The 16,534-nt window shown below is 37.1% G+C and overlaps 5 protein-coding genes across 10 annotated transcripts; 1 reads left to right on the plus strand and 4 right to left on the minus strand.

The window, feature by feature from the left end:
• Nucleotides 1-589: 589 nt before the first annotated feature.
• On the minus strand, nt 590-4,231 carry LOC117209054 (glucose transport transcription regulator RGT1). Of its 6 annotated transcripts, none has more exons than XM_033450650.1 (5): nt 4,102-4,231; nt 3,151-3,261; nt 2,702-2,932; nt 2,330-2,590; nt 590-2,224 (listed from the first exon to the last, which is right to left on the minus strand). In XM_033450650.1, exons 3-5 carry the CDS (start codon nt 2,891-2,893, stop codon nt 1,049-1,051), a joined length of 1,629 nt encoding a protein of 542 aa, XP_033306541.1. In that variant the 5' UTR covers nt 2,894-2,932; nt 3,151-3,261; nt 4,102-4,231; the 3' UTR covers nt 590-1,048. The 6 variants fall into 6 exon arrangements, with proteins under 6 accessions (XP_033306541.1, XP_033306539.1, XP_033306536.1 ...); XM_033450648.1 differs by having other exon boundaries at nt 2,333-2,590; nt 3,765-4,185; XM_033450645.1 differs by having other exon boundaries at nt 2,333-2,590; nt 3,633-4,185.
• LOC117209064 lies at nt 4,079-6,264 on the minus strand. Its single transcript, XM_033450663.1, has 3 exons — nt 5,984-6,264; nt 5,346-5,857; nt 4,079-5,281 (listed from the first exon to the last, which is right to left on the minus strand). The coding sequence occupies exons 1-3, from the start codon at nt 6,044-6,046 to the stop codon at nt 5,125-5,127; spliced, it is 732 nt and encodes a 243-aa protein (XP_033306554.1). The 5' UTR covers nt 6,047-6,264; the 3' UTR covers nt 4,079-5,124.
• Nucleotides 6,265-6,369: 105 nt separating this feature from the next.
• Nucleotides 6,370-8,957, minus strand: LOC117209060. Its single transcript, XM_033450658.1, has 3 exons — nt 8,496-8,957; nt 7,567-8,234; nt 6,370-6,758 (listed from the first exon to the last, which is right to left on the minus strand). Exons 1-3 carry the CDS (start codon nt 8,610-8,612, stop codon nt 6,482-6,484), a joined length of 1,062 nt encoding a protein of 353 aa, XP_033306549.1. The 5' UTR covers nt 8,613-8,957; the 3' UTR covers nt 6,370-6,481.
• A 50-nt stretch (nt 8,958-9,007) lies between these two features.
• On the minus strand, nt 9,008-10,850 carry LOC117209055. Its single transcript, XM_033450651.1, has one exon. It carries the CDS (start codon nt 10,458-10,460, stop codon nt 9,153-9,155), a length of 1,308 nt encoding a protein of 435 aa, XP_033306542.1. The 5' UTR covers nt 10,461-10,850; the 3' UTR covers nt 9,008-9,152.
• Nucleotides 10,851-12,020: 1,170 nt separating this feature from the next.
• Nucleotides 12,021-15,256, plus strand: LOC117209137. Its single transcript, XM_033450815.1, has 6 exons — nt 12,021-12,038; nt 12,328-12,520; nt 13,211-13,323; nt 13,382-13,600; nt 14,530-14,662; nt 14,959-15,256. The coding sequence occupies exons 1-6, from the start codon at nt 12,021-12,023 to the stop codon at nt 15,210-15,212; spliced, it is 930 nt and encodes a 309-aa protein (XP_033306706.1). The 3' UTR covers nt 15,213-15,256.
• The last annotated feature ends 1,278 nt before the right edge of the window (nt 15,257-16,534 follow it).

Below are 16,534 nucleotides of genomic sequence, written 5' to 3' on the forward strand. Positions count from 1 at the left end.
AAACCGCCTTAGTGAGTATCGATGCAGCTTTATGAGTCGTGTAGCGCGGTAAATATGAATTTGAACAATAGTGTGACCGAGACAATGAAGAAAAGAAACTAAACGTCAAAATCATTTATCAGTTATAACTACAATTACTCTCGAATTTATCTTTTTACTTTTGTTGACATAGGAAAGAACATTGACAAGGTATAAATCGCTTGCTTTATATATGATTAACTGTTAGTTTCGAGTTATTCAATTTCATAAACACGAGCTAAGTGCTTTTGTACTCTACGGCAAACAACTCAGTCTAAAATTCCCCAAGTTCCTGAACGATCGCGTAACAGTACGAAGATGAAGTTATAGGAATTTTTTAAACAACTTTGTTTACAATTTTGAACGTACATCAACTAAAATATAATAAAATATAATATTTATAAATTTATATTATAATAAATAAATATAATATTTATAAATCAAAGAATAGGTCTACAATAAAAAGCTTCATAAAAAACGATGTAATTGTTCGGTATCGTCTCCATGAAAGAATTTCTATATATTTTTACCTCCTAAGTTTTAAGGAATCACAGAATAATTACAATATAGAAATATGCTTCAATAATTTATTCTTTTCATGATAACGATAATATTACTATTAACGTTCGCCACAGTTTAAAACTGTTTCCAACCAATCATAGAATCAACTATCGATAAAAATTTAAAAAAGATTTAAAAAGCGCCATGAACATCGATGATATCCCTTATCATATTGTCCGGAAACATCGCTAGGAAACCATTCGTTGATCAAACGATAAGTTTAGTCAATCAAACCCGTAACCAATCGCATTTGTTCGAAAAAGTTTCAAAAACGGTGGTCCATTCCATTATCGTTCGGTGAGAATACAATTACTAACTGTTGCGATATAAAGCTGAATACAAAGGTTTAAATACGGAACAAGTTCGACATACGATATACGTTAGATACACGCTGTTTCGTCCAGAATTTGATACGATAATTATACGAGTATCTTTTTGTTAGAATACAGTTTTCAATGAGTAGGATGATTTACAGACGCGTCACTTCGGAATTATTTAGTGCCCTTAATTTCCCATCCGAATGGCTGGATCGACGATGTCGAACTTGAGTGTGCGTACTGATAATATATCCACCCTCCTCCTGTCGATTGTGCTTCTCTATTTGGATCACCGGCATGCACCGCGGAGCTGGACCATCCAGACATTCACAACTCAGACTTGCGTCTAGCTCGCCTTGATATGGCGGTGGTATTAACAAACTTTCGGTAGACTTGGTTGGCTGAAAGTGTCTGTTAGAACTACCCGAATACGTAGTACCGCTACTCGTTCTCCTTTGAACGGTTCCAGTAGGCGTTTTTGCTCGTCCATGAGCGCCTTTCCCAGGCCTCTCTGCGCTATGTGTTTTTATAGTAGCTGTATCCAAATAACCGTATCCGAAACCGTAGCCACCGAACGCCTTGGTAGTTAGATTGTCCCAGGACTTTGGTTTAGCATACTGAAGGCACGGCGGTGGTCGTTGATGTACGCTTGGATCCCAGTAGAGGGTATCCGTGCTTAGGCTCGTCGAACAGGAGGCTACGCTTTCGGCTGCGGTCGAGATATCGCTACTAGTAACAGAATGCAGACTGTGTCCTGATGTGCGCGAGCAGCTGTGCGCACCATGTTGTTGCTGTTGTTGCGTTTGTTGCGATTGCTCTCGCTGTACATGATGATGCTGGGCTGGTTGCTGCTGCTGCTGTTGCTGCTGCTGTTGTTGTTGTTGTTGCTGATGATGATTCTGTTCGTTTCTCGCTCTCCGTTGTTTCTCACGACGTCTACGACTGGGTACGCAATTTGGATCACAGCAAGGACTTGCTAAGTCGTACGCGTCCAAACTACCGCTATCTGATTGTTCCCTGCGACGACTGGCGCTCGAGATGCAAGCAACGCAAAGGCTATTCTGGGGTGGAGGATGAAGAGGAAGCGGATCTCCGCTGGTATTAGACTGTTGTTGCTGTTGTTGACACGATTTGTGCGATTTCGATTTGGCTGGCGTACTATTCATCCCGTTTGCCTGGTGATAGCTATGTCTCGACGAAACGGTTACTCCTGATTCGCTTGACATCTTTGAGAGGAAGTGGTGGTGATCGCTTCGCGAACGGGGAGGCCCTACTGCTACTAGACAAGCGGTGTTCCGTGGAACTAAACATGGTCGTCCATCCGGGAACTATAAAAAGTTAAAAGTGTTTGTTATTTTCTTCGATGTTGCAAAGATTAAATCGACCTAAGATATAATATATAATAGATAACAAGATGTTTCTATATAGGATACCACGTTATAAAGTAACAGATGCTCCGTGGACGTAGCAGGCCGACAACATTGAATCGTGGAAGAATTGAAACTCGATGACGGCGATGGCTGATTGGGGTTACTCGTAATGACACTGTTAGGCGTTCTCTTGCGTGCTGGCAGTGAATGGGTTTTCCATCGACCCATGAGAATAGACCGTTCCCTCTCGCAGAGTCTCTCTAATTCACCGAGTCGTGATTGAAGAGCACGTTGTAATTCGATATAGCGCATATGTAATTCCACCTGGCAAACAATAACGAATATCATGTTTGAGTAAATAGCTAAAGTGCATTCTATTTTTTTAAACGAAAATTAAAGTTTTAGAAAGTGGCTATACACTTTCTCGATATTTACCTTTCTTACACAGTCTTCGAACGACACAACCATTCGCATTCTGGTATCACAGTTCTTTATGAAATTAACCAGTGTCTTGTGATCCGCTCTGTCCATTTCGTGGCCGTTTATCGAAAGTATCACGTCACCCTCCCGCATTCCCGCTTTGAACGCTGGTCCATCGTATTCCACGTAATCAACGTACGTGACCATCTCGATTTCCTGCTCCCTCTTGTAATGTATCCCATAACTCTGTACAATTTCAAGCGAATCGATTACAATGTTTATATTTCAAACGAATTTTAATTCTTGTAAGAGTCGAACTTTCTGAAGAAATTACTGTAACATTTGTGGAAACAAAGATAGTTACAGGGTACAATGAAGGTGTAATTATTGATAAGAGGAGTGCACAGAGATGTTATATTTTATGTACCTTGCAGAAAGTACGAGCAGATAAACGGTTACGTTACCTGTAACGTGAAACCGTATGTGCCATTTTTCTTCTCGACGATGATGGTACGACGACGTCTGTCCTCATCCGCCCGTGTCACTCGATCTGACTTTGATCTCTCCAACACAGCCTAAAAAGAAAAAGCGCAACACCATGGTAAACTCACGATAAGCGCGAAACAAAGGAGCATCTATTATCATCTTCTAGCAATGCACATACTTTGACTAGTAAAACACATGTTCCGATAAATTAAACCAACTTTTAACTAAACTTCTAACGAATCTACATCCTAAATGTAGCGTCGCAACGAAAACAACGTAACCCAAGATACACATATAATGATGCATGTTCGGAAAATACTCGCGTGGGAGATGGAAAATAAAAATCAACAGACGCATCTACCAACAGGGAACAGAGGAAAAGAAATCTGGTAACAGACGAACAGTAACAACAATAATAACAAAAAAATAATTAAGAATCAGATAATAAGATTCAACACACGTTGTGCAATCCACAGAATTTCCTTGACCACGAAAAACAACTCGAAATGGGCAACAAGAAACTGCTCGAGGAAGGCTGTTTCAGCAAATAAAAATCATTCTTTCGATACACGAGTCGATGTAATAACATTACACATTCCACGACACCACTCCATTCCTCCTCGTCGCTGTTCTCAACGCCGGCACGGTGTTGTTGCCCGGCCACCTCGGTATTCTGCGGCGAGTTGTTCATGATCCCTCGAGATACACACGGAACAACGACAAAAAATCGGGAGGACCGACCGTATTATCTCCACGAAGAAATATCGGATCACCACCTGGCGGGGGAGATCCCTATGTGCGTGTGGCCGTGGTCGAGAGAGAGGTGCCGAAGAGGCTTTATCAGGGTGTACAAACACGTTTCCCGTGCTCTCTGTACTTCACTTTCGATCGTGCTTCACTTTCACGTTACTCTCACGCATTGTGCTTACATTTCGAGAGGCGACGCGCCAGCCAGCCAACCAGCCAGGCCGCGAGGTTAACGTGCGTTTAGGCGCGATTATATATGCTCTTTTATTGTTATCTTCCTTCCCGGCTGGTCGCCGGTTTCCAATGCGCCTGCCCGACAATATCGGCTTACAACCCTGTTCGTCGTTCGGTGGCAGGCACTGAGGGTGGCGGAGGAAAGAGAGAAAAGCACGCGCAGTCTCATCCTCGTGGGGTCCCTCCTCTCTCACGTTTACCCCCTGCCTTCATTCTTTCCGCCACCTTTTATCACCCACCTTCCTTCCCTTCTTATCCCTTGCCGTACATATATGCGGGACAGGAATAACTCCTCGCGTGCAATGTCCTTGCAGTTTGCACACCGACCGCTTGTTTCCTCCGCGGTTCATGTCAACGAACATATCGTTTTCCATGAATCAACTTAGCTGGAGAAATGTTTCTTTTTTTTTCTTTTCTCGATTTAAATTTTTCTTCCATGTTCTTTGTATCTTGAGATGAAATTTCCTATGATTGGCGGACACTGTCGACCATAGATATTAGATTAGAACACCTATTGATTATATTTATTGGAAAACTTTAGCAAATTTTACTTTACTATCTCAGTTAAAATGGTAGATGGGATAGTTTAACTAAGGAAAGTAGCATAGAAAATCCTCAACTTGTGGAGTGAACATTCTACAAAATATTTTATTGCATCTGTGTAAGATATTTTGATAATTAACAAAAGGGTAATACAGGAAAATGGAAACTGAAGGCAGCGAGAATGTTTCATCAGTTAGATTCTTCTTATTTCTTCACTATTTCCATTTTGGTACTTCGCCGAACTGGGCACTGAACGACGAGAATAACGTGTCACGACGCCATCCTCGCCATGGTCTCTGATGTATTTTTACAAATGCCTCGACAAACAGAGAAATACGTATCTTTTGCGTAGCGAAGAAGAATGTAAAGGAAAGATATTCGAGCAAAGTGATCGCAAAGGAATCGCTTATTGTCGGATTCGTTTACTGCTACTTCTTCTTCTTCCCCTTCTTCATCTTCTTGTCCGTACCGCTCATTTTGTCAACTCTTTGCTTCACGATTCTTTCCATTGGTGAAATAATCGGAGTCTTTTGTATTTTCGGCGGTGGCAGAGGCGGAGGCTTTGGCTTTGGAACTGGAACGTGCCTGTGGAAATTAATTATTCGTTTCACTAAATTATTTTTCATAACAATAAACAAATAAATCTTACTTGATGAACATATGTATTTCTTGAAGGGATCGATCCTTAGTTACATTGATCCAAATGTTCGATTGTGTTCTGGGTTTCACGCATAAATCTTTGCCCGCGCAACATTCGGCATTATCGCGTTCTTCTTGAGCCTCAAACTTTTTTTGCCAGCATTCTTCCCATTTACGCAAACGTTCCTTTTCTTCCGCTTCGCGTTGTGCTTTTCCTGCTTGGTCCATCCGTGTTTTCTCCACAGGCCGATGAAGTTTCTTTCCAGTGCGTTTCTTTTTTCCAGCTTGCTCCACTGTCTTCAGATTCTCTACATTCCCGATGTTTATCTTTTCCCAACACGACTCACTAATTGTTTCCTCCGGCCGTTTTAATTGCGGGAAAGTTTCTCCTTTAATAGTCGGTAATATCTTTCTCGTGATATTATTCAGATTAAAGAAGGCGTGAACGAATATCGCTTCCCATTGGAGGGCTATTAATGTATTTTCGGTTAGAATTCTGAGTAATATGTATGGAGAGATTAACTGAAAAAGAGAATATAAAACCAATAAAAAAAAAATTAATAGAAGTATGGGTAGCCTAACTCTCAAGTGGTATATCATTGAATCATAGGAAAGTGATAGGAAGTGATAAAAATATTTTTTGATTACCGAGGAGAAGTAGTGGTTGCTCAGGTTCGGATTGTGTGCTTCGTTATTTGTTATGCTTATCATGACTACGGACAATTTTGTTCCATGTGTGTTTGAGTTAGGAAATATGGATAGTTTTTGAAGGTTAGGTGTTGAAACAAAAGCGATTAGTTATTGAGAAACAATTTCACTTTCATCGATTGTTCCCATAAGAACACGTGTTCAGATTCTTCGATTTTTTTCAACGAGTTATTTTATATCGCACGTATTCATTTTAAGGAAAGCCTTGAAGGTCTATAAAACAAAATTTAATTCCCTGTAATTTCTCGAATAAATTAATAAATTTAAATAACGATCCTTAATAACCACTTATATAAATTTTATATGACGTTAATACTTACACAAATAAAATAAAATCATCCGTCTTGTTCGCTTGGTACATTGACCTCTTTACCTTCTAAGTATCACGGAGAAGTTTCTACTGTTTTCCAAGAAAAGAAAAGTTTCTTTTCATTTCTGTTAACCACAGGTGCAACTGTATTCCTTTACAGGACATCCACATTTTTTCACGGTCTCCTTGCTAAGCAAATCACCGTGTGGTTTGGGTCCTGTCGATAGGGAGGAAGCACCGCAACAAGGTGAACAAGGAGCTGGCTTTGCACACGGGCTACATTTCCCTCCTGCAGCTGCTTGTTGACGAGCAATGGCGCGAAAACTGGATATTGGCTCAGAACAACAACACGGGGAAGCTACTTGATCTTTCCGTCGGGCTTTCGGCGAACATGGACATTGTTTCCTAGAAAGAGATAAAAGAAGCTCGTATATTATTTAGTAAAAGATAATTGAAGAATTTGCAGTAATTATGCAGAGTTTCGATGTTTTGAATTGTACTTATTGGGGGAGAAAAATAGTGTAAAAGTTTATTTTGAATTTATCTTGAATTTATATCACGTTTGAAAAAGTATATTGATTTTTAGTTGGTGTTTGTTAGTTTATTGAAATTACTGGAAAATAGATCTATTTTCTTATTGCTGCAGTCCCATTAAATAAGTGAATAAATGTTGCGACAAAGATCTTTCTTTTATGATGGACATCAAAGATAAAGTAATGGCACTGGAATGAAACAAAATGCACTCAGACGTGACTAAAGTCTAGGCAAACTGATCTAGCTGAATTGCTTTCGCTTTCGAACGCGTCCAATTCGAACAAACGAACCTCTCTCTGCTCTAGTTTTAGCTCATCCTTCTGTTAGTCACGAGTGATTAAAGCTTCTCGTCTGCCTAGAGTGCAGAAAAAATCTAACGTCTAAAAAGTTAGATTATATTTTAGTAATATGAGACAGTGTAAGAAATTAAGAAGAAAAGAACAAAGGGCAGTTAGAAATAACCAAAAATAAACTGATATTTAAAAAATAGTTTTTTTTAAAGTGGAGATTTTGTAAAAATTCAGAATACTAAAACGTAAGAATCCGGGATATTAAAGAGAGGAAATGACTACGCACGAATGATCAAACTGGTTGCACAGCTGTTCGTTTAACTCTTGGATTATTAGATCATTGAACCTAATCTTGTTCAAAAAGGATGCAAAACGAGAAAAACGAGTACCCTGAGGATGGTTGACGCGAGGCGCAGCACGGTCGTGGACCATAATCAGGAGGTTTAGGCAAGGGGGGGCACGAAGACGTCTGAACGATCGGTGTGGCACAACAGGTTCTTCCTGTAGACTCTCCACTACCATCGATACATTTCTTCGTACAGGTACACGTCAATGGAGCTGGTGTATAGCATTCAGAGGGTATCTTCTTGCATTGAAAAACAGGACTGTCGTCCGCCCCTTTAAACAGATATGGTTTCCTATTGTGTGGTATTTGAAACTGGGTGATGATCTTCTTGCCGAAACAGGAAGCTCTTATGTAAACTGTCACAGATCCAACGCATTGTCCCGTTGCCGTAGTAATTTTAAACGTGTCCTTGATCGTTTGACAAGGATTCGGTATTTTGAAGACTTGTTGGCTCAATACGGCGTTTATTATTGCTTTTGCCTCGATTTGATGACAGCCAACCAGCATCACATCTGGTAGCACTCCAGGTGGTAGTTTCTTATAGACAGATAGTTTTATGGGGAACGTGGTTAAAGGTCTCTGGAGAACGATCGATGGCAACGCGAATAAACAAGATTTGCCTTTCTTGAAAACCTGCGTGTCGCCTTCGGTGCAACCGCAGCCATCTGTCAGGGCTTCTTGGCAAATGTCGACTGGCGGCAGGCTAAGAATCTGCGGATTTATTTATGAAAATATGCTTAGTGTAGGTTCGATAGGTTTTTTGAATTAAAACAGAATTTTTAACGGGTTTGTACTTTTTAACGAAATTGCTAGGATTGAATGTTTTATTTTATTACGATAAAGCGAAAAGTGAAAAACTGTTTACCTATTAAAGAAATATATAGGAATATGTTTACATGTGTAAAGATTGCGACTGTTGAAAATTTGTTTAGTCAATGATCTATTTGGCAGTTTAATAAAATGCTGAATTACCTGAAAGGAGACACAGGTACACGCAGGTAATAGATCGTCCTGCATTGCCCTTATCACTGGGATTTTAACCTTTTCGACTAGAAACTCGATCAAGAAAAGTTCCTGTTCATCCGCCATTTTTTGAACACGATATAATATTATGAAGTTTCGAATACGCTTCCCATAATTTTATCTCTTGATTATCAGAGTATTTTAGAAAATTTGTCTGTTAACCCTCAATTTTGATATTGCCATCAAGTCGGACGGTTTCGGAAATTTTGAGATTCGGAAACCATCCAGGGGGCGCTCCGCAGTATAATTCAAAATGCTCATTCATCTACGACTTTGAGAATAAATTGCGTCTCTCATTTGTATTATTTTACTTCGGTGGATTGTATAATTTTTAAATAGATAAAAGATATAACTTGCTCTATTAATTCGAGTAAAATAATTCTCAAGCAAAAGTAGACTTCAAAACCTCAAACAAATTGTAAAATACTCCACGAAGTAAATACTTAATCAGATCTAACAATAAAAGCTTAATTTAACTTCGTAGTAAAGAATAAGTTTAATAACAATCCGTATAAACGCAAAATGCAACGTATACAACGATAAAATCAGTATTCTCGCATTTGTAATCCAAAAAACGGTATCCAAAAAAGACCCAATCTATCCAATTCATTTCTTTTTCTTTTTCTTTGCATGTGTCTTTTTGTACACCTTATCGTCAGTCTGCATCTCTCTGGTCTCGCATCGGATAGGAGGTCCCTTTTCGGGCCCTTTCGGTGTTTTCATTTCCAACTGTATATCCGACTTTTCTCCAGCTCCGACAATCCCTTTTTTCCCAATTCTGAGGACGAACACGTCATGGTCAGGATCGGTATCTGGTGTAGCTTCGGACTCAGGTGCCACTGTGACTGTCGGCTTTTTGTCCTGACCCGTGTCCAGAATCCCGGACACTTTCAGAACCACAGCTTTTCCACACGGTTGCACCGGTCCACGGCTCGATTGTATCAAACCGGCCTGCTTGTGCACATCGGAACAAATATTCGGTTTCGACGTCGTCACATGAGTTACTTCGCTGATCTGTTTGCAACTAACGTTTGGTTTCAACGTGGCCCCGATTGGCTGTCCACACGGTGTACAAGGATGTTGTTCCTTGATACAAACGCGACAAGGAGGCCCGTCTTTCAATAATTCGTCTTTCGACTCCCTACAGACGTCCGCAACGTGAGGATCAACGATACGACATTTGTAACTTGGTGATTTTTCGTTACAGTCGCCGCCTTTGAAGATATAAGACGAGATAGTTCTATCAGGTGGTGCGTCAAATTCGGTGACGATAGTTTGCCCGAATGCAGAAATTCTGACGAACATGCATATATCGCCGATCGTGTTTTCGTTATAAATTACAGGAACTTCTCCCTCGAAGACTTTCGGTGGTGGTGCCATTTTGTGCCAGCATTGCAACATTTCTTTTCGTAGGGCGGCGAAATGTTTGGAAATATCTAGCTCCCCGTTACCTATTAACACATCTGGTTTCACACATTCTGGCATTTTTTTTTCTACACATAGTTTGATGATTAGGTCCAAGTCTTTGTTGACCACAGTGTATTGATCTATGGCGAACATCACGGAGCGACCACAGAAGAAATACTCGATATCGTCTGCAACTCCTGCTTGAGGTTGAAATAACGGGTCCACCGGAGTTATTTCGATACCGTTCCTCCCTGTGAAGTTGAGGAACTCCACAGATATCGTCGTGGGGACGAAGAACATTTGGTTGAGCTTCGCTAAACGTTCGCTGGTAACGTGATGTATGAAGAATTCTAATAAGAAGAGATATTGTTCTTTGCAGTCTGAAGAAACAGCATCGCGACTTCCGAACTCTGGTACTACTACCGCTTCCGATTTGTTTTTGCTACTCTCCTTTGAAATTTTTTTCTTCGCACGATGACCACGGTCCGTAGGTCGATTCATAGACATCACGATAATCTGAATGAGGAATTAATAGAGCTTATTTGAATTTCTTGGTGAGTGGAATTACTTGAATTTACACTTCGAATTTTTATGAAATTAGAATTATTAGGTTAGAGCATTTCCATGAAGCTTGCCACGAAAATTAGTCGTAATGGTTTCAGACAAGACGAACAACCTTGAGGAACTGGTTTCGATTTCTTGCTCATAACTCATTGGTACTTTCGATCGAGACGCGATTTGGCGCCAAGATGATCGGCTTGAAACCGAGAAGCGGAACCGCATTCCCTTGATGAAGTTCCGAGAGTCACGTCGGAACCGATCAGCGACGCTGTCATCTTGATGAAATGGTCGTGGTTATCTTCACTTGCAGACAGACGAACCACAGTTCCCATGGAACCTCAGTGAATCATCGATTCGATAAGTTTGACTGATTCGCAAACTCTGTAATTTCACAAGTAAATTTCACGTAGGAGTTTAATTCTTCTTTCTTTTTTCGAATTTGAAAATGTTCATGGTATGAATAAGGAATTATTTAATTAGTGTTTGCATATGGCGAACTGAAAATTATAATAATGAATATAATTTGAGATTTCGAGAGTTTAAATTTAATCAAATATTTTGACTTTTTAAAGTATCATTTCTTTTGCTATTAATATTTTAATTTGTTATTTCAATCAATATTTAAAAATATTTCATTCTCTTATTGCAAAAATATAACGAATTTTGTACATTAAAATATCAGAACACTATTTCATGTAAACTTGTAGTGGAATAATTTACACTACAATTATTCTCAATCAGTCCTCCATATGATAGTTACAGGAGAAAAACATAATAAGTACATTTTTATTGATTTTTTAATTTTAATATCACTTTATTGCTAAAGAGGGAAATTTTGATATAAAGTAGAAAATTAGATAAAAATTCAATTATGGTAACATGGGATTAATCGACTGTTCCCTTTTAAAAAGTTTGACTTATTATGTTCTACAGTCTCCGCATAATTATGATATAATCATCTTATGGCGGGGTGATCTAGTTTCCAGAGCCAGCACCTCTCGATTATTACATAACTGAGGTTTCGCCAACATTCTTATCCGATGGAGTATTTTACCATGGAAAACCGGCTCCCTCCCATAGATGCGTAGCTAAACAGCTCAAGTCGATAAAAAGGACAGTGTGTAAGTTTATCGGTTAGAATATCGACTAATCTTGTTCAAATACGATATCATTTTCAACATACGTTATTGTTTGAAGAACGAGCATCTTGTTCAACGCGAAAACCGTTACCAATCGTTACACCAATCGTTTCATGAAGATATATCTATATCATAAGAAAATTGGAGAATCGCACAACGAAAAGTTTGTCAAATTTGTCGACTTTTTATATAATAACGCATTTCAGTAAGGAACGAAATTGCCAATGATGGATTAATTGTTTTGAGCTTATTATATAAATTTATAATAATTTTTCTTTCTTCTTCGACCGATTCTTTCTCTTTTTGCCTTATATTAGAATTATGACTGTTACTTATATTTCAATTTAAAACTCTATTTGTGTGGACAATGTCTCCAGATATACCTGTGCTAATTATATTGACATTTCATGAAACCGTTTTCATAAATTATTATGAAATTTATTGCGCAAAGGATTGCTAAAGATATATATAGATATATTTTTTATTTGTTAAATCGTTCTAAATAAACGAAGTTTGAATTATTAGCTCTGATAAGCGTATCCGTTTAAAGTTTAAAGCACGTGACAGTCAAACGAGGAACGTTATATTATGTTTATCGCCAATCGTTTAATGGATCCCCCTCGGCCAGTGGCATTAAAGGCGGTGCCACAATTGAATTAAAACGATCGAATTAGGCGAATGTTCGTGCAATTGTTACAGACGACCCTGTAGCACCCATACAGGGACTGGATACACGCGCTTTAGACCGATATCTTGAAAAAGAGAAAGAAGGCTACGTGGATTCTCCTATAAAGGATAATGGAATCGTTTTCCAAACACTTAGTACCATGCCAAAATGGAAATCTGATTATCAACAGAAGCAAAAATGTTAGTAAAGATTGTGATTAAAGATTCTTTTACTTTAATTATTAATCTTTCCATTACCTATTACATGTATATATTATGTTGCTAATTTAAAAAAAACACTGAATATAGATAAGAATATTTTCATTGCAAATAATTAAACAAGATATTTAAATATCGAATGAAACTAGCATTCCAAATTTAATAGCTTTAGAATTTAGAATTAATTTTATCGACAGAACGTAAGTAAATGAAAAACAATACCATAGATTCTAATGGAAGTATCTGCAGTTTTCTGTTGGTAATAACGTACGAACGAGTAGATCCTCCGAATTGTCTGGAATATTAATTGCTCCCCAGTTGAAGTAACAGATCCACACATACCGGTCTGGCAATTTCGACCAATCGAACGTTGGCCGGACGAATAATTGAATGTCCCAGAAGCAATCAATGATCTAGCGAATTCTGAACGACACTAATTCGCTAATGAGTCACGAGTGATTTATGACCCAATTTCAGCAAGCCTTCGGATAAAATAGTATTAATTGCTAATCACCGATCCATGTCACCAGCGAAAATAAACTGTTCCAAGATGAATTTAGTTTCAATCTTAAGAAAAATTTAAAAAAAATGTTTTTTTTAAGCAATTTTCACTATATTCTTTAATTTACTAATTCAATAACTTATTACGGTTTAAATATATTTGATTTATAGCTGTGTTTTCGATATTCCCGCGATCAAGACAATATGAATTATGGTACACTCGTGAAAGACGATTGAAATATCTTGAAAAACAGAAAGCAGCCATTGTGCCATGCGGAAAAAGAGTAGAAAAACTGGAGTAAGTATTCTTGTTGTTCCACTGACACTGACTGAAAAGAATAGAACAGTACTACCAACAGGACGGATGACGAGCCGTGTGATTTGTTACAACCACCAATTTGGTGGAAAGATAAATCCAGAAAATCAAGCAAGTTTCCAGTTGGAGATATAAACGACTATGCGTTCGAGAAATTAAAAGATTTCGATCATGAAAATATGAAACTTAGCGAAAAGCTCGATATGGATCATCCAAAAATACCAGACGTAATCCATCAAATACAGGTTACTATTTATACAGGTTACTATCTCTACAGACTATCGTCTATATTAATGTTATTATCTAGACCTTGGATGCAAGGTCTTCTTTGTTGGAAATGAATTTTCAAATTTTCAAGTTTTCAAATATTCAAATATTCAAATCTCTTTTGTGTTTAGCTGTCTAACGGCAACGTTCGCTAAACCAGTATATACTAGAAAAAAAGATTAAAATAATTTGTCTGTGTAGTGTGAGAACTGCGGATCTGTCGAATTAAATATCCGGGATATCGCACTGCGACGCCAAAACAATGTTCTTTTCCGTTAAAATCGTCGGTCACATGAGCTTTATTCGTTTCGTCGCGATAAAAATCGTATCCTTATCTCGACATTTGCAAGCAACGCGAAATGGATCACGGTCGTAACTTCGACTATCGTCGGACTGAACATTTCTTATCGCAACTGACAAATTACCACATTTATATTATTTTTAATACCACATTTTTAGTAAAAATTAAAAAAAAACACTAAGATGCCATTTTAAACTATAATAATAAAACATTCGAATCAAATTATTTTGGAATCTTTTTACGATAAAATAATTGGATTTTGATGATATTATATAAAATAACATACCTGCGATGCTACAAAATCACTTTGAATGGAACATCTTTGGAATATTTTTATGATAAAAAGATTAAATTTTAAAGACATTTCGTGAAAAACGGCTGCGTAGTATTTGTCCATCTCATTGATGCAATAGCGTTACCGTGTGCACAAGATGTTACATGTATTTTTCATACGATATTATATCAAGACTGCGCGATTACGCGTCGAAAAATATACGTGAAAAAAACGCGAAATGCAAATACATATCTTGTTAGCATTTGCGTTTCTTGCACCTCTTTCAACTTGATCGTCTTCAGTTGGCGCGGATAATAGACGAATGATTAAATTTTGAACAGAATCCAGAAGACACGACTATGAAGGACACTCTTGATCGTGCAGATGCTTTTGAACTCGCTCTAGTAAGAAACGAAACTTTGCCAGCGAGACCTGTTGACATAAATGTTTGTTATTCTGAAAGACGTACGTGAACTTTTGCCTTTTTATTCTATTGGAAATCTGCTACGAGATTTTACATTTCATATGATTCTTATTTAAATAACATAAAGTAACCTCTTACTTTTTTTTCAATTTTCTAAGTATCATAATGGGTATTTTTATCTTCTTTAAAATTATTTGGATTTTTCTATACCGTTTTTTGAATGCTATAGAAAAAAATGATAGAAATTGAACCGTCTTTTCTATTTCTGTAGTTGATAATGAATTTAAGATTGTGTGATAATGAATTTAATAAATAGTTTTTAAATTTGTTTTTCTAGCGCCGATACTGGATTGTTGTGAAACAGAAAAGGATGTAGAAGGTGATAGTGACAGACGATGGCAACCTGTTCATGAAACTTTAGAACTTCCAAAAACGGAGTTTGAAAGAGACCATGTACTACGAGAATTAACTAGGCCGTTTTTACACAATTTGCATACGTGGTACTCAAAGAATAAACCGACAAAGTTAATCATCCCCCTTAGACATTCTGGAAAGAGACCAATGCCGGAGTGGCGCTTTTCTCATTTGTAAATTGATTAAAATTAATAAAATTACTTCGATAAAAGTTCATTACAAAATTCGATCTGTAAAGTTATTATACAGAACGGTCTTATACGATATAATCTATGTTATTCATAAATAGATTAGAATCATACACGGGTTAAACTAAAATGAAGTGTTATCGATTGATAGTAAATCAACGACGACGTAATTATGAAATGTGTTGCACAGATGTTTCACAATTTTTAATTCTTAGTAGAAAACGTCAATAGTTAATTGCAACAAGACAAATACATATATTTTCATTTTTCGATTAATTTTGCTGATACATGCTGTATTAGTATACTATCTTGCTTAGTTAAAATGTCCTATTTTATTTTTTATGAAAAAAATTGAAATTGTATTATTTTTTTGTGCCATTTTGATTCTTCTTTATCCAAGTAAAAATATTTAATCTTTATTATTTCCTAACAGTTCGTATACAACATTACTTAAGAGGTAAAAAAACTAGGAACTAAATATTTCAATATATCTTGAAAAATCAAAAACTATGTACAAGGTACAATATTATCAAGCTAATTTACTAAGCGTAACAAACGATAAATACGTGCACATTATACAGAATTGATTTAAACGTTACTGTTAAACTACGCCATGAGCGGCCAAGATACGGTTATATTTCTATTTTACATGATGCTTGCAAATTCCACAAACACAGCGATCATCCTCACAACAAAAACTGCGTTGTTATGCTTTCTCGGGATTTTGTTCTACGATTTATTAAATTTTATATATTATATATCTTAATTTAATTTTTCCCCCCAAAAATTATTGACAACAAAATATTAATGAATCAATAAAACTTCAAAGAAAATTTTTATTCAAATAAATTTTTCAAGATGACGTGAATACAATTGAATGACAGGTTGCAACATTTCGCATGGATTGCATTTACATTTCATCGAGCACACTCTTCTCGATTATCAATGAACCGTAGCCACGCTCAATTGCGTATATGATCATGAATTGCGCGATCAGATTGCTCCGATGAAAATTACGTTCAATACCTTTTTTCCTCCTTATCAAATGTTTCAACAAGGCCCGTTAATTCAACATCGTCTATGTTTTCTGAAGATAAGAACAAAACTTTCGTAATACGATGCAATATGTTCATAATCGTAATGCTATTTTACATCAGTGTGATATAGAAAATAAATGTTAATAAAATATAAATGTTAAAAAATGTTAATGAAAATGTTTTTGGTATAGGAATTGCGTAATACTGATTAATATCATGTATTACTAGCGGTAAGGGTTAAAAGATTTGATTGGTTATAGACGGAATTGATTGA

The sequence above is a fragment of the Bombus bifarius genome, unplaced genomic scaffold, assembly GCF_011952205.1.
Source record: "Bombus bifarius isolate JDL3187 unplaced genomic scaffold, Bbif_JDL3187 scf7180000008165, whole genome shotgun sequence".
Classification (NCBI taxonomy): Eukaryota; Metazoa; Arthropoda; class Insecta; order Hymenoptera; family Apidae; genus Bombus; species Bombus bifarius.